This window comes from Apiospora phragmitis (assembly GCF_038363925.1).
Source record: "Apiospora phragmitis strain CBS 135458 chromosome Unknown utg000010l:1.0-9815664.0:1.0-9183399.0, whole genome shotgun sequence".
Lineage (NCBI taxonomy): Eukaryota > Fungi > Ascomycota > Sordariomycetes > Amphisphaeriales > Apiosporaceae > Apiospora > Apiospora phragmitis.
The window spans coordinates 5841023-5861989 of record NW_027117409.1 but is presented as its reverse complement, the minus strand read 5'-3'; the positions used below and the strand labels follow the sequence as shown (position 1 = coordinate 5861989).

The following is a 20967-nucleotide window of genomic DNA, read 5'->3' as shown; positions in this document are numbered from 1 at the left end:
TGAATACGTACTGATGGATTAATGGACTTATGTCGCAGCATGCTGGATTAAACTGACGGCTGTACTTGGCCTGTGCGGGTATACATATAGAGCTTCACACTCATGAAGACTTACCAATTTCGGGTCGATGACAACCAGAAAGACGTTCATCGATGCTGATAAATCAACTCAGTTCAATTTGATACATACCTACATGTAGGTAACCTGGGTATTGGAAAGTACATGTTCGGCACCAGGACAGGACATCAGGGGACAGATAAAAAAAAAAAGCAGTGAACGCCACGAAGCGGCCGGCCTTCGCCTCAACTGGGCTCCTCCTGGTTCATGTTCCCCATCTCACATCCTGGGAATACTGGGACCCGTCAGACCCTCCCGCCAGTCTTAGTCTTGCCAGTCTGACGCTGCTTGCTCGACCTGACCCAAAGCAGAGGACGGACCCCAGCACCACCCAGCTTGGAGGGCAGAGGGAGGGAAAAAAGAGGGCCCTTCGCCTCTGCGTTGCACCACCACACCTGTCTTTCCCACCCCAAGCTCTTTTCTCCTGCTCAACCACACTCTGTTCCTTCTGCGGCTCAGTTCCCGTCGCTCTCGTCATTCACCACCCATGGTCGTCGAAGGCAACACTGATTAGATACTGGTTGTTTTCCTCACTCTAGACTGTCTTTCGACTGCATTAACTCGATCGCCACTGCATCCAAGGCCTTCCCTACTCATTGCCCTCCTTTTCCACCAGTTTTCTTCCTGAAACAATCCACCAGTCTCTACTTTGGACGTGGCACACCACGCTTCTGTCCACCATCAACCTCATTTACAAAGCCACGGTCTTCAGCCACACGCTTCCAGCCTTGTCTTATCCGGGTTCGACGATGCTTCGTTGATGCGCCCGACCATTGAACAGGACTTTGTGAAGTCGTCGCTGGCGATTTAATTGTAGGATCTCAATCGCCTCTTTCTGGCCTGCCTTTCAAACCCCTTCCAAGTTCATATGGCGTCGGAGAAGGGTCCAGTCGCGACCGAAGCACCGCCGCTTCCTGCTTCTACCATCTCCGAACCCGCCATCCAACACGATCCTTTTTCCGTTGAGTCGCTGCAGGCTGACGCGACTCGCGCGACAGCTTCTTTGAAGCGCGCTCGGGAAACCACACCCACGTCGCCCTCGTCTGTTTTCACCGCTCACCTTGGTTCGGACCTGTCGCCATCCAAAGCTGCTAGGCTGATTGGTGGTCTGCCCTCGAGACACTCTCCAGCCCCTTTGACCGGTGCTGCCGCCCTCGAAGACGAGAAACGAAGACGGCAGGAGGAATACAGACAACAGGTCTCGGGTGACAGCGAAAACCCAGCATTCAGGGTGCAATCTGAACTCATGTCTGCTAGCGCGCTTGCCATGAGCCGGCCCCAGGATGCGCCTGTGACGAATGATGCGCACCCTGACGAACAGATAATCGATCACCAAGGTGCCGATGCGATTCCGCCTCAGACGGGGAGGCGACATGGTTCAAGCGGAGCAAGCCGAAGAGTCAGATCGTATAGAGCAAACGGCGCTTCCGGAACACACCGAACACAACGAGCACACAGAGCTTGCGGAACACGCAGATCACACAGACCACGCAGAGCACATGGGGCATCCTGAACATCCTGAGCATCCTGAGCATCCTGAACATCCTGAGCATCCTGAGCACACGGAGCATACAGAACACACAGAACACATGATGCATGCGGAGCCTACAGAACATATGGGACACGCAGAGCATGCGGAGCACCCTGAGCATGTAGAGCATGTAGATCATGTAGAGCACATGGAACAAAGGGGCGATGTTGCCTCCGAGCAGGCTGCAAATATGCCTGCTCTGGGCAACAACGCAGCCCATGTAACTGCCAGTCCAGGACCTATGGACATTGATGGACGAGGGGACCGAGCAGGGTATGCGCCGCAGCCTCAGGCCCAGATGGAGGACAAGTCAAATCCTACGTCTCTGTCGTATCCTGGCATGGTACCCCCATCAGCTGCAATGCCCGCCCCTCCACGCACTATGAGCATGCCAATGACGCCCAATCAGCCAGGTGGCCCCAAATCGCCAAATTCGAAGAAGCACAAGTGCCCCTATTGCGAAACCGAGTTTACGCGTCACCACAACCTTAAGAGTCACTTGTTGACGCATAGCCAAGAGAAGCCTTTCGTTTGTGCGACTTGCCAGATGCGCTTTCGGCGTTTGCACGATCTGAAGCGCCACGGTAAGCTGCACACGGGTGAGAAGCCACACGTGTGCCCCAAGTGCGACCGCAAGTTTGCACGCGGCGATGCCTTGGCACGCCATAGTAAGGGCCCTGGTGGTTGTGTTAGTCGCCGAGGCAGCCTCGGTTTCGAGACAGAGGATTACAGTCATCTTGATGTGGATGATTCCAGTATGACCGGTGTCGTATACGAAAACCCCAATGAGGCCGATATGACAGAAGAGGAGCGTCGGCGCTTGAGCATGTCTGGGATAAAGGCTCCACACGTTCAAGGTAAAAAAGCTGTACCCCAAGAATCTTTGCATCACTTACGAACATACCCTCTAGGTACCTCTACGGGGCGACTATACCCGCCGAACGTGGAGCGCGGTTCGAATGCGCCACACGCCGCGAACGCAAATATATCCTCCATACCTTCGAGTGGCCCGAACTCTATGTATGCGCAAAGCGGCATGACGGAAAGCCCGAAGCCGCTCAGCCCCGGTCTTCAGCCACATGATGGCAGTGTTGCACGCCAGCGCTCCCCTAGTTTAACGGCACAATTCCAACAGCAGCAGTTTGGTCGCCACCAGGCAGACCGTCAGACTTCATCAGGTTCGTCGTCTCTACCGTCATACCCTGAAGCTCTAGTTGCTCAACTTGTCTCAGTTTCTGGATTTCCTTCTAGCGACGGTCATTACGCTGCAGCTGGCCAAGCCGGCGCCCCTAGCGCTATCTCTTCCGCCCAGACTTCCTCTGCGGCCACTGGGCAGTCCAACCTGGGGACTGCATCTGCTGGTGCTCAACCTGCCTCGTCTACTGGGCCAAGTCAAAAATGGCGGCAGCGGGGACAGCACAAGCAACAACATCTTCGCAACCGACCAAGGGATCTGGGCGTATATTCATAGCTTGGAGGAAAGACTTACAGAGACCAACACGCGTGTCAGTCTCCTGGAGCAGTCAGAGAAAAACCACAAGGAAGACTTTGCACACCTTATGGATGAGGTAGTCTCTTTAAGGAAACAGCTGGAGATGAAGGAGGAAGCACCGGCCCCCGAAACTATCATCTAATCGAGGATTTTCCCGGATTGGCTGCATGGCAGGCAGCATGCTTCCACTATGACGAAGGTCTTGCACGGTTATGATTGTCTTTTGTTGTCGCGTTAGCGGAATTTCTAGCTGTATTATGCATTGGATGGGGGTAGGGGTTTACTTCTTTGCCATCGTTTGTTCCCATTGAATGGTTTGGTTGCCGGCACACTGAGGAGGAGGCGTTTCAGGGGTTACGGTGGTTGTGATGTGATCACCTTTATTCCCAAAAAGTTGATTTTTTTTTTTTTTTAAATTGGGCGGATTCGCATTTACCTTCGGTCTTTCGTTCTCTGTTATTTCCAGGCCGTAGTGCATGGCGCTTACGGTGTCACATGTCGGCTGCGATATGGACGGCGTAGGGGACCAATACTACATCTTAGTTCTTACGACAACAACAACCAGCGCTGGCCTTGTGTATTATATAAGCTGCAGATAGATTGCCTCGTGGCAGGACAAAAGAGGCTCTACCCGTTCGCTCCTACTATGGACATTGACCTATCCTGCGAATTGAGTGTTCTAGTTGATGGTGCCCCTGAAGTGATTGTTTAAGTCGAGGAAGGGATTAAGTAAATACCTCTTGGCTGTATGTGTATGTGCATAAATTTGCTTATGCGTGCATGTACATAACCAAATGGAGGTAGACGCTGGCCACCTGCAGCCGAAGTTCATCCGCAACCCCATTGGCCAGCTCTGTCCCGCCTAAAGTGGAGCTGTGGTCAGCCCCCATTGCACCCACTGCACCAGATTTTCCCCAGCCCAAAAGGAAAAGGGCACAAAACCCTACGGGAAAATTGTTGGCGGCTCGTTCCAGTCTAGGCTGTGTTCTTGTGGTAGCAGCTCGATCCGCTCTATCAATTTTGATCGATAGGACCTCGACACCAGAAACCAACAACCTCCCTTGAATTCGCTCCTCGACCAACCTCCATCGACAAGCGAATCTCCTGCAACACTCAATCATCGCAATCATGGCTGACGATCCCGATTACGTACGTGCTTCAACAGACAGAACATTCGCCCTGCCTTTCCCCTCCGCGCGGGGGGCAAGCGCATGGTTATCAATCAATCCAAAAAATACAAATTGATGGACAATGATGGACTGACAAGGCTTTTTTCGAATACAGAACGCTGAGGAGGCCGCCGAGCTCAAGAAGAAGAGACAGTTCCGCAAGTCTCTTACCGAGGCATCGACCTTGATGCGTACGTGAATCCCCCGACATCTCCAACCAGTCGCCCGACCAGCACCAACTACCTGAAGAAGAGACGAAACGGTTACTAACCTGGTGTTCGCACAGTCTCCTGGACCTCGATTCCGAACAGCTCCGTGATGTCGTCCACGCCCGTGCCCGCCGCCGAATCAACCGCGGTCTCAAGCGCAAGCCCATGGGTCTGATCAAGAAGCTGCGCAAGGCCAAGCAGGAGGCCAAGCCCAACGAGAAGCCCGACCTCGTCAAGACGCATCTGCGTGACATGATTGTCGTCCCCGAGATGATTGGCAGCGTGATCGGTATCTACTCCGGAAAGGAGTTCAACCAGGTCGAAATCCGACCTGAGATGGTCGGCCACTACCTGGGTGAATTCTCTATCTCATAGTATGTTCCTCTTCTCCCCGCAGCATACCATGGACGTGTCCCACGATGACTGACAACCTCTCTAGCCACCCCGTCAAGCACGGTCGTCCCGGTATTGGTGCCACCCACTCTTCTCGTTTCATTCCTCTCAAGTAGGCAGTTGCGGGTTATCTGGGGGTCCTTGCATTCATGGAAAAGGCGAATGGATTGGGTTCTTGCTTGGTAGTGTGGCTACGAAGGAAATCTGGCCTACACATGATGTCATATGCGTCATGATAGATGAGATAAAATATCATCGAACGCTTTCTTTGGCAAAAAACTGCCGATCGGGGTCCATCAACGTGGTCTGATATGCCACTTCAATGGGTGTCGCTACATTAGCTCGTACTCCCAAAGTGAAACGATAGCGAAATGAATTAAATCAACCAGCTTGCATAGACTGTGTATGGTACATCCTGTCAACGATCAACTGGCTCCGTACAGAACGAAGTGATATTCCGCATGCCATTCGTCTCCCTCCCACCGTCAGTTCATACTGATCCTTTATACGTGTACCCACAATCTACACTAGACGTGCTGAGGCTCACGAGGCCGGTAGAAGAAACCGCTGAATGTGGCTCCGTATACCTCATGCGTACCCTGATACTTGCTTCACTTGTCATAGGTCGGTGATGTGGAACAGCTGCATTCTTCTGAACTTGCGTCTTGTATTGACAGGTTTACTCAGGGTTTACTGTGTGGTCAAACTGAGCTTAGCCCTGACTTGGGTACAAATGTAGTTTATACAGGTATGTACTTGGACATAACTACCTAACTTGAGGTGCGTGTCAGCACCACGCTTTGGCTTGTGTGCTTAGGATCTATATCAACACTGATGTTGCTAGTAGGGTACGCCTAGTAGCGTCAGTTCATTTGACCTCATTTCGGTGTCGTGTTAATTGTGGGATATCTGTCAGGCACGGGCATAACTGGGTAGCATCTTGCATTATATACCACATATCCCCCCCGGGCTCACTTTCTTTGCATAACACCCTCCTGCATCCTGCTATCCGTACACTTGTAATCAGTTGATCTAACCCCCTACCCTTTGATAGGCAGTGCTCGGGGCAAATCCCCTGTCATGTTCATAGAAAATTGACCACCCTGCAGGGCGCCGGAGCCAGAGCCGGAGCCAGCATGCTAAACTGCAGAAGGAGGCTCCCAGCCAGTACGCCAGACAACTGACATATGGCTCCACTGGCATGCTGGTCTTAACAAGATACATGCACCAATATATCATTGGGGTGACTGTCCATGGCGTCTACTTTTGCCTCGGGTGGTAGGGTTCAACAGATGAGTGGTGCCAGCTCACGCAATGCTCCATACCATGGCGATCTGATGAACAGAGACAGGAAGTTAAGCCTTTGGTCTCACAAAGGGAACTGTTGTTAGTGTGTTGGATTTTCCACCTCTCCGGTTTCTATGTACGATTCTATGATACACACGCATACATAGAGGCAGGCTCGCCCATCGAGCATGCTCTCGCCCATGCTCCTCTCTGTCTCGCTTTCTCCTTCGCCCTTTTTGATCGTACTAAGCCTCGGCTGGGGGTGCTGCCTGGGCTTCTGCCTGGGCCGCTGCCGCCTTCTCGGCCAGTTTCTTGGCCTTACGCTCCTCATCTGCGAGATGCGCCTTCCGGTAGTGCTCCGTCACATGGTCAAGGTTGGCGTAGTGGCCAGCGGGGACGTTCCATGGGGAGCCAGAGGTCAGGAGTCTGTCATCGTGTGATATGTTAGTCAATCTGATTTGCCCCAAAGCTATATCTTCAAGATGAGGTCGTAAATCGAGATGGGATTCTTCCGATCCCTCCCAATCACTGGTGAGACTTCTGTTCAAATATTCGTCTTTCTCCCTACTTTCTCCCGGGCCTGTCCGCACAGACTCCAACTGCCCGCCCCTGCCTGGGCACATATATACTTCCGTATCACAAAGAAGGAAAACATTCGCTTGAGAGAAGGGGTGGGACCTACTCAGGCGTCTTGAGCTCGACATGCGGCCTCTTAGGTCCTGCGTTGAGGAAGAGATGCTTGTCGTGGGCGGCCTGCTCGAGGGCGTCGGTGCGCAATGCGTTGCGGACCACGTGGTCCTTGTTGAGGGCCTCGAACTGGTTCAGGTACTTGGAGATGATGGACGGCTCGCCGTCGGCGCCCGGCCGCGAGATGGTGTAGAAGACGGCGGACGTGGGGAGGAGGCCGGCGAAGACGTAGAAAGCGGTCTGTTATCCATCCGGCGTTAGCTGACGTCGGCCTCTCCCCTGGTTTCTCGCAGGGGAAGAAGGATGATGGGAAAGACGTACGCCGAGGCCTTCCTTCACTTCGGGTGCGGCGTGGTGGTGGTGGTGGCCGGAGGCATAGCCACGGGCGTTCCGGATGGCTGGGGCTGGGCGCGTTTGTCGAGCAGCGCAAGCCGCTCTTTGCCCTGAGGGCCTGCATGGTGGTGGAGATGGGGGTGGTGGTGTCAATTGACGTTTCTTGACTTTCGAGGAGGAGAGCTCCCTCACTTGTTTCTCCGGGAATGCGCAAGTGATGTTGAATTGAGGCACTAAGCTGAGCAACCAATCAGAGGCGTGTATCGGAGGCTGTGGGGGTTTGGCTGTCGGGGCGGAGCTTGAACAGCTTCCAGCCTTACAGTAGGGAAATCCTTAAGGTCCGGGAACAATGAGAGATCTTCCTTGGTATTTTCAATTATACATACATCCTGCTTGCTACTAAATGATGCCATCTCCAAATAATGGATTGCAGTGCCGTGTCTTTTCTGTCTGGTATACCTGCGTGAACTGAAGTCCCGAGGTCAGGATGCATTGACATCTTCAATCTGGGCTGAGCATAAGAGAAGAATCCATTCGAAACCTCTAGAGCTCTTGATGTAAATGAGGATTTCAGTATGACCAGATCACCACTTCCACATTCTAGGCATCCAGCTGTGTGTTTTTCCCACCGAGTCATATCCATGGGAAGCAATTGCGTAGGTTTATGTGTCTTGTTTTCGTGGCCTGTTCCACTTTGCAAACTGTCCACTAATCACTACAAAAGTAGCCCTCGCGTCTGATCTGAGCTTATGCGCATGAGTTATCCTCCAATACTTACACGTGGATTGCTATAAGCCCCAAACCACAACCCTCTTCAGGCGCACAATGGCTTCCCTCAGGATGCGTTCTATCATTCGACTAAGCATTGCATTTCTCCTATTATCCTTTGTTGTTTCCTCCATCGCCAGTGTATCATCTCCTCCAGGGCCGGCTTCTCCTTCTCCATCGGCAAAGGGCGAATTGATATGCCACACTGACAACTCAGCCGAATGCTATCCCAAGGTTTTCTCGCCAACCGAGGGGTTTCAAACTGTACACGATGACCAGGATCTTCCACCCGGGCTTCATGTCCGAATGAACATTTGGACCGGCCAAAAGGAAGCAAAGCTGAATACTCCAGGCGCAGAAGATGCAGCGCTCGAAGGCCTTCCCGTGGATCAGGCTGTCATGGTAGTAGATCCGGATCTGTCAGAGGCGAAGCCGAACATTCCATCAGGTGCGCCTGTCTATGAGCCTGTCGGCGTGGTCAAGGAGCCCAAGGAGAAGAACCCCGGCTTCTTCCAAGCTATGGACTCGGTCAAGCTGCATAGAAACGCAGCCTTCTCGGCCGAGCCGTCTGTCCTAGAGGACGCCCTTGCCGAGCTGGAAGACTTCTCGCATGACATGTATTACGGACAACAGATCGCCGGAGATGAAGATACCCTGAGGGCTCTCTTCCATCTCGTTACCAAGCGAGATGCCGACGAAGTGACAAAGCGCTCGTACGCCGACCGCCGAGACTTTTTGGCGGCAACCACTCTCTCTTCGGCCCTGCAGAACAACCCCCCGGCGCTGAAGGATGTCGAGAAGGTCTGGGACTCTCTGATGGCTGGGCAGACCAATTCGGGCGCGCAATCCCTCAAGGATGCCTTCTACAGTCAACTCAAGCCTAGGGCAGAGCAGGGCTCGGCTGATGCCTCGAACGAAGCGACCTGGATGCGCGCTCTGCTCGCGGTAGTTGGGAAACTGTTGAAATCCGACAAGATTCGCAGCGAGTTCCTCGACAACAAGGGCATGGAGGACTTCCTCCGTATCCTGATGACGAAGGGGACTGAGTGGGAACCAGCACGCGCCAAAGTGGCGAAGATTGTCATGGACAACTTCCTGGACGAGAATGTGGGTGCCAAGACAGGGGTTTGGCCACCCCGAATCACGACCGCGCAGTACGTTTGCGACACCGAAGGCCGTGAATTTGACGACAGCTGTTGGGTTCTCTATCTGGGGCGTATCATCAAGGACGGGCCGCAAGAGGCTTGGGCCCAGGAACTGTACTCAATGTTGCAGTTCGGAGGAGGAAAGGTACCGCCCACACACAATGAGCTGTGAAAGGCACACGAGGTTTTGGATTTCTTAGGCGTTCTAGGTAGATATACCCAACGCGATACGATACGCGCGTAAACTGTCCATTTCTTATGCGTTGGAGTGACGTGACTTGGATGGGTAAGGGCTGGTTCCCTTCTCCTAGCACTACCACTCAGGACTCGGCATACATTTAGCCCCCAAAGAGCCCCCAGGTGATCAGACGTGTTACACTAGATTCAGGCTGTTTCTGTGTCACGGTAAAAGGCAGAGTGCAACGGCATGATGCGGCTAACTGTGACCGGATGGCGTGAGAGGGTGTATCCGTGGCCTCATGGACGGGAGACCAACACGCTAACACGTGCCCTTGAATGGTGTTGTGCAAGAATGTTCTGGTTGAGCCAGGCTTTTTGCAGTATTCCGTCCCGGTCGATTGGCCGCGGATGCGACCTGTCCCAAGCGCCAAAATGGACCTGCAGTAGAGGGAGGGACGGAAGGGGTATAACTCCCTTGTTCCTATGGTTCACCAGCACTGGCAAGCTGGGTGGCCTAGAGGGAAGCAGCCCGGTTGCATTAGGTAGCGTACATGAAGGGATTTTAGACCGGGCGAGTAAAAAGGGCGGGTCGGGGGTCTGCAGCCGCGGTGGCAGAGGCGGAGATCCAATCAGATCCAACCAGATCTGTGCCGATGCTTGGCGCTGGCCGACTTCCACCAATGAGGGGCTCAAAAGCAACGACAACGGCGGCTATTTCATACCAACTCATATGCAGCAACACACCACTTGGAGTCCGAGTTTCAGCCTCTCGTGTCCAGAAGCCGCGGGGGCCTCTCAAACTGCCACTATGAGGCTCTTGAATTCTTCCTCGTTTGACCATCGAACCTGCAGACACACACGGCATGATCCACCCACCTACCCCGGTTCCATGCTCGAGGAACCAGTCAGATGGCGAGATGCCATGGACTAAGCGACCATTTGCTTGAAATGAGAGCGCCTCGAGCTGCAGGATTCATGGCTAGTCCCGTCTCTACTGACATGGCCAGCTTGACTGCCCTTAGCCCTTGCTCGGGTAACGGTGGGTTTCGAGAGGGAGACTCGTGGTAACTACTCATTGATTGTTGCTATTGTTCATGGCCCCCAGACTCTTTGTTGCTGCCCCATGGCCCAATGTAACTCTTGAATTCACAATGTCATTGCAACTTTTCTGAATTCTTCTACTCTTGCTTCTTTCTATCCGATTGTTCCAACGTGTTTCCCTTGTCCTTACATACATCCATCACGACCAGTCAATCTGTGAATGGCTCTGTTTCTGAACCATCGACACACCCTGTACATTCATCACCTTACACACTCGCTGACTTGACCATATCCCTTCGAGTCTGTTTCTATTCAAGTATCCATTCTGTGTCTCCAGTTCAGATCCTCTAATTATCTCCCAAGCATTTCCTCATTGCGGGTTCACTGAGGATATCATTACTTTACTCTGTTGAATATTCCGATATCGCCCAAACAAGGCGTATAGTACACAAACCAAAATGGACACAACAAAGCCAAATACGACGCAGCTACGGCGTCCCACCCCCAGCAACGATGCGGACCGGGAAGACTGGGATGCCTGGGAAGATGAGGAGACAGTGACCGACGTAGACAAAGAAGGGGCGTCTTTGACAAACTCGGGAGACAATGGTTTCAAAGGCACCAAGAGGCAACTCGAACGATTAAAATCAAGACGTCGCCAAAAAGCCCAGAACGCAGAAGCTGGCATTACCTTAGTTACGGACATGTCCAAGTTCCGCCGGACTACATCCAGAAAACAGACCAGCACCACCCGATTTCAGGACTCGGCCGCACTCCGAGCACTCGAGGGCTCCCCCAACTCAGCCTCCATCGGAAGCTTCGCCTGGCTTAAACCAAAGCCCGCAAGCCAAAAGAGCAACAGCAAATCAGCCAAGAAGGCTGCCACCACCCGCGGTACCGAGATCGATCTTTCGCCCGTAGCACGGCCCATCGTGATCGGCATTGCCGTGCCCGAAGGCGACCTGTCTTCACACGAAGTCAGCCCCCAGACGGCTCTCGTGGAAACACCCATTGACATGCGGAACTATATCGACCAGGCCGCATCGAAGAAGGCCAACGGGACCATGCTGTCGCCAGAGCAGCTGCGTTCCGTATGGTCCCCCGACACCGACGCTAGCGAGTCACCCTATCAAGGCCCACGCGCTGCTTCAAGTGTATACTCGCAATACTCCCACTTCGGCTTGAACCCCAACGACAGCAACGCCGATGTGCCCCCTGTACCTGCCATCCCGGCAACTCTACGATTCAACCAGACACAGCCACAGGCGCTTGGTAACCCTGAGGATGACGACGTCGGAACACCTTGCACATTGTTCGAGGAAGACGGTAGTCCGATGGGGGTTCGCAAGTCCTTGAAGCCCAGGACTGTAGCGGCAACTCCCCAGAGCGCCGACACACAGGTGAGCGGTTGGTGGGATCACGTCGGCACTCCTTACGCCCCGACAAATCCCTTCAGGCGTCAGGCCACCGGCCCGAGCCCGTTGGTGAGTTCTCCTCGGGAGTGGTGGCAGGGAGTCGACGAAAAGAAGCAACAGGCAGCGGTCACGGGGGCTACTAGCAATGCGATCTCGCACCCAGCATTGAGGCAGCAAGATACAGCGCAAACTGTGCAAACCGTGCAAAGCCTGCAGTCGCAGACACCGACAGAGGCCGGCCCTTCCAACCGCCAAGAGACCCATTCAGAAAAGGCAAGGATCCTTTTCGAAGAGAACCATGCCGCATCGGATCAGCCGCCCCCATATTCCCCGCCCCCGAATACTAAGCAGGTCAAGTATGTCCCGATACTACCACCTCAAGGCTTCTACAGCCCACAGCCCATTCCCTCCCCCGGCCCGATTTCACCAGGCATACCGGCTACTATGTCGTCACAGGGGGCGATCAACCTATCCGAGATTCCAGTCACGCCACGTATGGTCCCAGCGGCTGTGCTCCCGGACCGCCCCGTTGGCTCTTATGTGCCTGGCGACCAGTTCCAGAACGCATCCGGAACGCGACACAAAGCCGAGCGCGACAGGAGGCGCCACGAAAAGGAAGAGGTCGTAGCCAGGAGAGTTGGCGGGTTCTGGAGGGGCCGCGGCTGCATGCCAGCCGGTGGATGCTTCGGCCGCTCGGGGCGTGAAGGTAGACAGCGACGCAGGGTTTACCTGGGGATATGTGGCGGCATACTCGCCGTCATCATTCTCATCATTGTCTTGGTTGTGGTTTTGACTCGCAAGCGGTCACCGTCTGGACCAGAGCAGTCAATCTGGCTCAACCTGACCGATTTCCCGCCCATGCCAACTGGAGTGTTAACTGTGTCGGGGTCAGACACACCGGTCATCACCGACGGTTGTTTGGAGTTAACTGCATCGACTGCGTGGAGCTGTGCGGTGCCCAAGGACCAGCAAGACCCTCGGAACCCCAACCCTTCTGGGGTCCCCAAGTTCATCTTCCAGATCCAGTACGATAACAGCAGTCGGCAACTGTGGAAGGGTGACAACAACCAAGGATCACAGCAAGGGATCCAGGAGATCTACCAGTCCGCAAGCAAACCAGCCCCGACATCCCACCCGAAGGATGACCTGGGCAAGGGAACGATAGGTCAGCGAGACGCCGGCAGATACGACTCTGGATTCAACCCGAACCCGGCCCCGCCGTCGCTACGGGAGATTTCGTTTCTGGGCAACACGACCGACGAAATTCAGTCGGACAACAAGGCCGGCGAGCCGACGCCCTTCTACATCAGCCTGCTGCCGTCCCTTGACGCGATCGTGGGCCCCAACATGACGCAAGAGGACTCGGACAACCGCCGCCGCGACCTGGGCACCGGCATCGACACGGCGCCCATCAACGGCACCTCGGGCTGGAACCTGACCAACATCCTGCCGCCGCCCGAGACGAACCCGGATGGCACGGGGGCCCGGGCGCGCCTGTACCCGCTCGCGACGCAGCAGCCGCTGCGCCTGTTCGACCGCGGCCTGCCGACGGAGCACTACGGCTTCTACACGCACTTCAACAAGACGGTCTACCTGTTCAACACGGCCGAGACGACGCCGACGGACCGCGGCGGCGGCGCCCGCCTGGCCGACGCGCGCTTCCTCGTCACCTGGACCGAGGTGCGCTTCGTCGTGCAGATGTGGACGCGCATGGGCAACAGCTCGCGGCTGATCGGCAACGGCACAGCCCCCGGCACCGAGGGGACGACGGTGCACGCCCGGCCGGGCACCATGCCGTACCCCGTGACCATCGCCGAGGACCTGCACGGCGGCAACCCCTTCCGCAAGGCGACGTTTTACTACGGCATGGACCAGCAGTCGCACATCAACCGGACCGACAGCAAGCTCATCCTCGTCAACAGGGGCTTCGGGGGCACGCTCGTCAACTCTCTATCGAGCGAACCCGATCTCTCGCTCGGCGGTGTGGATGGAGGCACGGGCGGCTGCAAGTGCGAATGGGTGAACTGGCAGGGCAAAAAGTCTGCGCAGAGGACCAAGGAACAGCTAAATTATTAATTCAAGGGAGAATGAATTTGGATTGAACGTCGAGTTGATCAGCGGAAAGATATGTTATTTTGCATAGCATGGGCGTTTTTGATCCCTTTTTGAGACTTGAAAAGAAAAGGAGGAAGGGAAAGTAGAAGGATTCTCTACTTGAGTTGTGGCATTAAGGGAGAGAGAGCGATATTGGCATTCATACATACTACTTGCATCCATAATATAATGAAAAATTTAAGAATAACTCAGTGTCCGTGTACACGGTAGCACTCCAGCAATGCAGCCGATCATTCCCCCATCTAGGCCAGATTAGGGTCCAGAATCGAGCCAGCTTTGGGCACCGAGTCCGCCAGCGCGCCGCACTTGGGACACTTGCGCTTCTCCTCGCTGGCCATGAACTCCTCGATGGCGGCCTTGATCTGGGTGCCGAGGTCGGTGCAATGGAAGGCGGCCTCGTGGACGATGGCGCCACAGTCGCCGCCGCCGGTCTCCTTGGTGGCCTGGCAGTACCAGCGCATGCGGTCGAGGCTGGTCTCGGGGCGGCGCTGCTCCAGCACGATGCCGACCGTGTCGGCGAAGCGCACGGGGTTGTGGGGCGTGTTGGCGGGCAGCAGGAACATGTCGCCCTCGCGGATGACGACGTCCTGGAAGGCGCCCGTCTCCGGGTCCACGACCTTCAGCAGCATGGCGCCCCGGTACTGGTAGAACCACTCGGGCGTCTCGTTGATGTGGTAGTCGGTCCGCGCGTTGGGACCGCCTACGATCTGTTTGGGAGGGGAGGGGAAGGATGAGATTTGCGTTCCTCTTTTTAATTATATAGTGGGGGTGTGCTTGCCATGGTGGTGAAGCCATCATTGTACACGCAGTAGTTGTTCACGGGCGGCTTCAGGAGATGGGAGTTCTCCTCCAGCCTGGGGCGAAGTGTGAGCAGGTTCTCATTGGTCTATCTGGAGAGGTTTCTCACTACTCACCACTTGGGCAGGTTCACAGGTACAGGAAGCATGGTTGGTATCGTATGAATTCCCCCGTTACTATTCCACTTCCCGTTTGCTTAGTACAGGCGGAGTTCAGTACGAGTCAGCGACTTCGGGTCGGGTGACGTGTGGAGAGTGGGTGACACTTACACAGTCGGCGCTTGAAGCGGTTGATATCCTATAGTACCGGTGATTGGGAAATGAATGTGGCCGGCTGTTCACTAGCATACGAAGTAAGAAGGACTTTCCAACCTCTGATGTATGAGCGAGTTGAGTTGTGAATAAGCAGTTCTCCGTCTTTGTCGACGCTATCCGCGAGTTGCCGCACCACTGGGAAACTCTAACCCCCCACTTCCCCACCAATCGCTGCCTTTCCATTCTTTCCACTTACAGTACGAAGTAGGTAGGCGCCGCCAGTCACGAACCTGAAAGCATGGGACAGTACTCCGTACATCACGTCTTCCTGTCGGGATATGCTACGTTCCTTCCATGCCGCCTACCTAATTTAAGGCGTGAAGAGGCGCTCTTGCCGATAATGAGCAAGTATTGACTGGGCACTTACTCGAAGGGACGGAGGCTTGTTAGTTTGGAGATGGCAGGCAGCTTGAGACGTGTGACGCAGATAGCCCTGAGTGGTGGATATGCTGATCTGATAAGCGCCATGCAGTAACCCGACCCGAAACATGCCACGCCACGCGCTGCGACCGAGCTCACGTAACCTTTCCCAAGTTCCAACGGTCGACGCCAACCCCCCCAGACGCACGATTGAGCACATTTGCGCGGGTTTGTAGAAGCAAGCTAAAACACATCCGGGCGCCATTTCCCTTATTACTGATTATCTGCGCAAGGTTTCATGCATACAGTACAGTAGGCCTACAGCCAAGTACGTACATGCTATCAATTCTATTCCAGACCATCCCGGCTACTTCAATCATATGCATACCAACACAACATAGGTAGCAACGTGTGCCGTGTACTTAACAAGGGGACCCGAGGATCACAGCTTTATAAGAAGCGCCTCACTCCCGCTCCCGACGCATATCAACACCCCTTATCTTTCCTGCCGATTCGTCCCTCGACAGACGCTATAATACTTCGCCCATTCGAACGATCGGAACAAGTCGGCTTCAGCCAATTCAAGATACCAAGATGGACCACTCTCACATGGACCATGGAGGCATGGATCACGGCGACATGGGACACGGCGGCGGTGGAATGAACGATATGTGCAACATGAACGTGAGTGGCTGCTGCTACGACCTATAACTTGCTCCTGCATGCGCATAAGAAGCTCCTGTGGCTTGGCATGCTAACTCTTGTTAGATGCTGTTCACCTGGGATACTACGAACCTCTGCATCGTCTTCCGCCAATGGCATGTCCGTGGGCCTGTCTCGCTCCTCTTCTCCCTGCTGGGCGTCGTTCTGATCTGTGCCGGCTACGAGGCATTGCGCGAGCTCATCCGGCGATATGGAGCCTCGGCCGCGAAGATGGCAGAGGGTCTTCCAAGTGAGTTCTCCCCTACCTACCTCCCATCCTAGAAATTGCCACTTCACGGAGCGTTACGTCCTTGCAGCTTCACCCTTTCTATCTCTCTTGGGCTCCACCTTAGGAGAGAAAGAGAGAAGGGGGAGACGCACCCATTGCATGCGCACGATTCGTACACCCAAATGCTCTTTTCTTCTCCACCCCAGTGAGAAAAAAAGTATCGTCATTGGGCAACCTGATAGAGCAAGATTCTAATTTACCATGGCTGCTTTGCGGGATAAAGCCGAAGAACAAGTTACTGAATCAACGCCGTTCCTTTGGTCCATAGGACACCGCCACGTCACGGCCGAGAAGCGCTCGCATATCGTCAAGGCCGCGTTATACGCCGTCCAGACCTTTTACGCGTTTATGATCATGTGAGTTTACGACTACCACTGCCCGCTACGTAAGAAGACGGATGACAGTTGGCTGACTCCGGTACTCAGGTTGCTGTTCATGACCTACAACGGTTGGGTCATGGTAGCTGTCGCCGTTGGGGCTTTCCTGGGATACCTCGTGTTTGGCAAATCGACAAGTGTAACCAAGGAGACTGCGTGCCACTAAAGAATCGTTTACGAAATAGAGAGACCAAGCGTGGGCTGAGATTAAACTCATAGAGCAGGTGGATCGAGGAGTTACATGGTTTAGCGGTGATAGGGGGAGACACTCACTTGGCGTTCCGGTTTCATCTCGAAGCGATTCAGGTCGACCTTGGAAGGGGCATCCCGACTTGGAAGGACCTGAAAACTATAATTGCTCGAATACTACATACCTTGAATTGGGGTGGCAGGCACAATAACCTACCCACGTCTATAAATGATGCCTTCTAAATGCTCTGCCAAACGCGCCTGTTAGTTTCCAATGGGGATCCCGGAACACAATCCTCCCCTTCACATTTTAGCATCCTTGGGGTCCTCCTTGACAGCGTCGAGCCCAACCTCCCTCCTCTTCTTTTCGGGTAGCATCCCCCTAGATTCCAATCGCGCGATGATGTGCTCGTCTCCGTAGTGATCGTTGTGTTCGAACTCGGGTTCCTCCGCGTAGGCGATCCTCGCCGCATCCACAAGCATGCGGCCCGTGAGGCCCCAGACCAGGAACCGCTGCACCTCGTCTTCCTCGAGCTCGTCGGCGAGCGCAGCCTGGCCGCCGTCTCGGGTCGGCGGCTTCGTGACCCGCTGGTTGTGGATGGGCACGTAGAAGTTGTGGATGCGCCAGGGCTCGGCGTGCCACTCGGTCCAGCGGCCGTCGTACCAGTCGCCATCGGGGAAGGGGACCTCCTCTTCCTCATTCAGGCCATCGGGGCGCTCGTCGCGCTGCTTGAGGAAGTTGTGGAAGGGGCCGGAGAAGACGGCGGCGACCTCCTTGGCGTTCAGCTGCGGGATCATGCTCTCGTCGACCACGAGGCTCGGCTTGCCGGGCACGTTTTCCGCGTGCAGGAAGGCCACGCAGGGGCGCACCGCGAGCTCCGTCTTGGCGAGGCTGCAGGGCAGCTGGCAGAGCGACTCGATGTGGAAGGGCTTGGGGATCTTGGCGTCGTCGAGGGGAAGCCCGATCTCTTCCCAGGCTTCGCGGCGGGCTATTTGGTCTGTTGGATTGTTTGTGGCGTGCGGTCAGCATCCGTTGCCTTTTTCCTTGCTTCTTCCTCGCTCGCTTGTATGGAGAGGGGCCATGCGAGGGGGAAATGAAGGGAAACGCTTACACGGCGTCTCTTCTATAGAGTCTGCCTTGCCTCCCGGAAAGGCTGCGTGCCCTGTATCGGTGCTAGTTGTCAGCTTTACGATCTCGTAATCTGTCGCAGGCCGCGGGGGTGGCACCGTACCCGAGAAGTTGCGCAAGCTTGCCGCCCGCATCGTGATGACCACCCGCAAGTCCCCGCGCCGGTCGGCGAACAGCAATATAAGCACCGCGGCCCGCCGGCTCACGGGCAGTCGGTCCCATGTCGGGAACGGAGGTGGTCGATAAGCTCGTAAGCGCGCGATCGCGGCCTTGGAGCTCCTCAGCATTTTGTCTCTTCTCTCTTCTCTCACTCTCATTCTCACTCTCCCTTCACCCTCTCCACAATTCGCAAGCACTTGATTGGGGTTGTATACTTTCGCTCGTTCGCAAAAGATGACGGTGATGCAGGAACAACTTGAGGGAGAAATACAGCACCATTTCTCATCAAACCACGAGTATTGGGCAGGCAACGAAGAATTGCGACGAGAAAAGTATATATATGTGTATGGGGTGGAAACGAAAGCAGATAGTGATTCTAGATTATACTGACCGCCGAGGTTTCGTTGAGCGGTGCCATGGTCGACGCATCCCAGTAATGCGCCGCCTCGTACGAAGTGAGATCGAGGTCAAGCGCTCGCTGGATATCAATATCGATATCGGCGTCAGGCTGTGGGCAGCTCAATGTGGTACTGCTATTATTGGCCGGCTCTTGGCTAAGCGGAGGTGGATCGGAGGAGGTGGTGTTCATGATATATAAAGTATGAAGGGAGAAATGGAAGGTGGAGGAGATATAATTAATCGCCTGTCTTGTCAGTAGCCAAGTAGCTCCATACACCCTACGTAATGAACCTACTTTAGGTACCTTGCTAGGAATGGATGGATGGATGGATGGTATGAAGATCAGATTTGGAGATATGCAGTGTCCAAATCTGGAACGCGGAGACCGCGGGGTATTCAACAGGGAAGCTCGGTCCGCGAAGTGCGTGCATGTGGCTTCGGACATTGGGAGTACACGAGCAACAAACTCTATTCCATTTGTATTCTACATAACATACTGTGTCCGGACGATCGTACTTATTCGACAATGCCCAACAACTAAGCCGCTGTCACTTTGGCACCAGCTAAATCCAATTATGTTCATCGCCCGGAGGAGGTTGCCGAACCGCTCGGGTGGCCTGTAAATACCTGTCCTGCTCTGCACTGATGCCCCTCGTGTCTTTTTTCGGATCTTCTGTCGAAACCGATATGTTACTCGTGACATGAGTCCTCCTAACCCTCGGTGTCCCTCTGTCTTGGGCTTGTTATGGTTCTGGCTCACCAATGCCGACAGGCTTGGGAACTTCCGAGCTTTCTTTTGTCCCTCGTCGTCTGACTCGTCTGAGTCAAAAGAGCTGACTGGGAACGGCGTCTTGATGTGCCCTTCCGTAGTACTGTCTTTGCTCAGCTTCAACCGAGGCGGAGACGGCGGCGGCGTCTGCTTGCTCAACCTAGCTCGGTTCAAGTAGCTGTGCACCTTGGGCCCGGCAAATGAGATCTTCTTCTCCCTTGCAACCGGGGGTCTACTCTGCTCCCGAGAGTACGTGCTTACAAATCTGGATTGGCTACCGAGGTGCGAAGGATGCGGTACTTCGGAGGCATGGGGGTTGACTCTTGGTTCATCGTGACTTCGCGCTCGGAGGACTGGGGCTTCTGATTGCCCCGGGCGAAGAGGGCTGTTTTGCTGCCAGGTGCCTCGGGCAGCGTCGCCCGAGACCGACGACTCTTTCATGGATGGACTTCCTGGATCACTGCGCCTGTGGGCCGGCTTGTTGACGGGAGGTTGTCTAGGCACCCGCAGGCTTGACGGAACCTGGTACATATGTGGTGATGGCTGAGTTCGCCTGGCGTCGTACTCGTCAGAGGGCTGGCGCAAGGCGACCTGGACCGTCACGCGGCCGTCGTTGGCGCCGGAAGCCCTGTTTAAAGCAACGCGGTCGTACGTTCCCCGACGCGGGCTATGGTTGTAGGATTCGATCATCTCTGGCATGTCGACACTCCCTCCCGGGGTCCGAGGGAGGTGGTGTGGCGACACGACGTGTAGCCTATAGGACTGTGTCGGGGTCGAGGGCGAGACAGGGCTGACCATATTGTAGTCATTGAAGTCCACGTATTCTGTGTTGATCGCCAGAGGCACATCTTTTCTTATAGGCACATCCTTCCGATCCGAGCCTGGATATTGCTTCTGTTCGAACCCATCTGGAGCGCCGCCACATTCTTCGACCATCCTCGAGTACTCCAAATCGGTGACCGTCCCTTCTCTAGACCGAGCTGGGGAGGTGTCCCGTGAAGTGTTGTTGGCGGGCTCATAGTCCGAGGATGAACTTGATGATGGCCTTGGGGGAGGAACCCTGGGAGTGGCCTTGTTACATAGTCGGTAACGTCCTTCGGTGGAAGGGGCTCCCCGGGGTGACGCTGGCCCTGTTGTCTTTGACCAGGACCACGGTCTCCGTCCGAATGCTTCGGCTCCCCGAATCGGTGTTCCATGTCATTTAGCTATAGCGTGCTCGCAGTTTGCTACTGCGTTGGGATGGAATATGTTGACATGATATCCCTGACGATACCGATACCTGGCGCCGTCGGCGGCGGTGGCGCATCGAAGCCGACAAAGACGCGAGATTGATTTTATGTTCGACATGCTTCCGGCGTAGTCAGGAGTCAAAAGAAGCATTGTATCCAGACAAAGAGGAATTGTCAAAGGAAGGGAGCTGGCCGCGAAGATGGAACCAAGCCGATCCAGCATAGCGATCCAGCATCACCCTGTCCCCAAGAGAATACGCAAGAAATTGAAATACAGGCATTATAGCAGTCTTATGTTCGGAGCAAACAGTTCAAACACATCGTCCTCTACTATGCATACTAAGTATTGGTATCCGCAAGTGACATTGCAT

The 20967-nt window shown here is 54.7% G+C and overlaps 10 protein-coding genes across 10 annotated transcripts; 5 read left to right on the top strand and 5 right to left on the bottom strand.

Moving 5' to 3' along the window:
- Positions 1–985: 985 nt before the first annotated feature.
- Positions 986–3282, top strand: PG994_011535 (uncharacterized protein; the record flags this gene model as incomplete). Its single annotated transcript, XM_066862944.1, is given in 3 exon segments — positions 986–1454; positions 1702–2861; positions 2881–3282. 3 exon segments carry the CDS (start codon positions 986–988, stop codon positions 3280–3282), a joined length of 2031 nt encoding a protein of 676 aa, XP_066712054.1.
- Positions 3283–4268: 986 nt separating this feature from the next.
- Positions 4269–5027, top strand: PG994_011534 (40S ribosomal protein uS19; the record flags this gene model as incomplete). Its single annotated transcript, XM_066862943.1, has 4 exons — positions 4269–4289; positions 4425–4504; positions 4596–4892; positions 4958–5027. The coding sequence occupies 4 exons, from the start codon at positions 4269–4271 to the stop codon at positions 5025–5027; spliced, it is 468 nt and encodes a 155-aa protein (XP_066712053.1).
- Positions 5028–6443: 1416 nt separating this feature from the next.
- On the bottom strand, positions 6444–7631 carry PG994_011533 (uncharacterized protein; the record flags this gene model as incomplete). The annotated part of the gene is made up of 4 exons (XM_066862942.1): positions 6444–6624; positions 6881–7125; positions 7207–7416; positions 7605–7631. The coding sequence occupies 4 exons, from the start codon at positions 7629–7631 to the stop codon at positions 6444–6446; spliced, it is 663 nt and encodes a 220-aa protein (XP_066712052.1).
- Positions 7632–8043: 412 nt separating this feature from the next.
- On the top strand, positions 8044–9303 carry PG994_011532 (uncharacterized protein; the record flags this gene model as incomplete). Its single annotated transcript, XM_066862941.1, has 1 exon — positions 8044–9303. One exon carries the CDS (start codon positions 8044–8046, stop codon positions 9301–9303), a length of 1260 nt encoding a protein of 419 aa, XP_066712051.1.
- A 1507-nt stretch (positions 9304–10810) lies between these two features.
- On the top strand, positions 10811–13843 carry PG994_011531 (uncharacterized protein; the record flags this gene model as incomplete). The annotated part of the gene is made up of 1 exon (XM_066862940.1): positions 10811–13843. One exon carries the CDS (start codon positions 10811–10813, stop codon positions 13841–13843), a length of 3033 nt encoding a protein of 1010 aa, XP_066712050.1.
- Positions 13844–14124: 281 nt separating this feature from the next.
- Positions 14125–14828, bottom strand: PG994_011530 (uncharacterized protein; the record flags this gene model as incomplete). The annotated part of the gene is made up of 3 exons (XM_066862939.1): positions 14125–14629; positions 14686–14736; positions 14797–14828. The coding sequence occupies 3 exons, from the start codon at positions 14826–14828 to the stop codon at positions 14125–14127; spliced, it is 588 nt and encodes a 195-aa protein (XP_066712049.1).
- A 1102-nt stretch (positions 14829–15930) lies between these two features.
- PG994_011529 (Ctr copper transporter) lies at positions 15931–16888 on the top strand (the record flags this gene model as incomplete). Its single annotated transcript, XM_066862938.1, has 4 exons — positions 15931–16038; positions 16123–16306; positions 16614–16701; positions 16771–16888. Coding segments are annotated over 4 exons (498 nt in total), but the record flags the coding sequence as incomplete, so codon positions are not given.
- Positions 16889–17214: 326 nt separating this feature from the next.
- Positions 17215–18327, bottom strand: PG994_011528 (NUDIX hydrolase domain-like protein; the record flags this gene model as incomplete). Its single annotated transcript, XM_066862937.1, has 2 exons — positions 17215–17909; positions 18024–18327. 2 exons carry the CDS (start codon positions 18325–18327, stop codon positions 17215–17217), a joined length of 999 nt encoding a protein of 332 aa, XP_066712047.1.
- Positions 18328–18575: 248 nt separating this feature from the next.
- Positions 18576–18788, bottom strand: PG994_011527 (uncharacterized protein; the record flags this gene model as incomplete). The annotated part of the gene is made up of 1 exon (XM_066862936.1): positions 18576–18788. The coding sequence occupies one exon, from the start codon at positions 18786–18788 to the stop codon at positions 18576–18578; it is 213 nt and encodes a 70-aa protein (XP_066712046.1).
- Positions 18789–19082: 294 nt separating this feature from the next.
- Positions 19083–20303, bottom strand: PG994_011526 (uncharacterized protein; the record flags this gene model as incomplete). Its single annotated transcript, XM_066862935.1, has 1 exon — positions 19083–20303. The coding sequence occupies one exon, from the start codon at positions 20301–20303 to the stop codon at positions 19083–19085; it is 1221 nt and encodes a 406-aa protein (XP_066712045.1).
- Between the last annotated feature and the right edge of the window lie 664 nt (positions 20304–20967).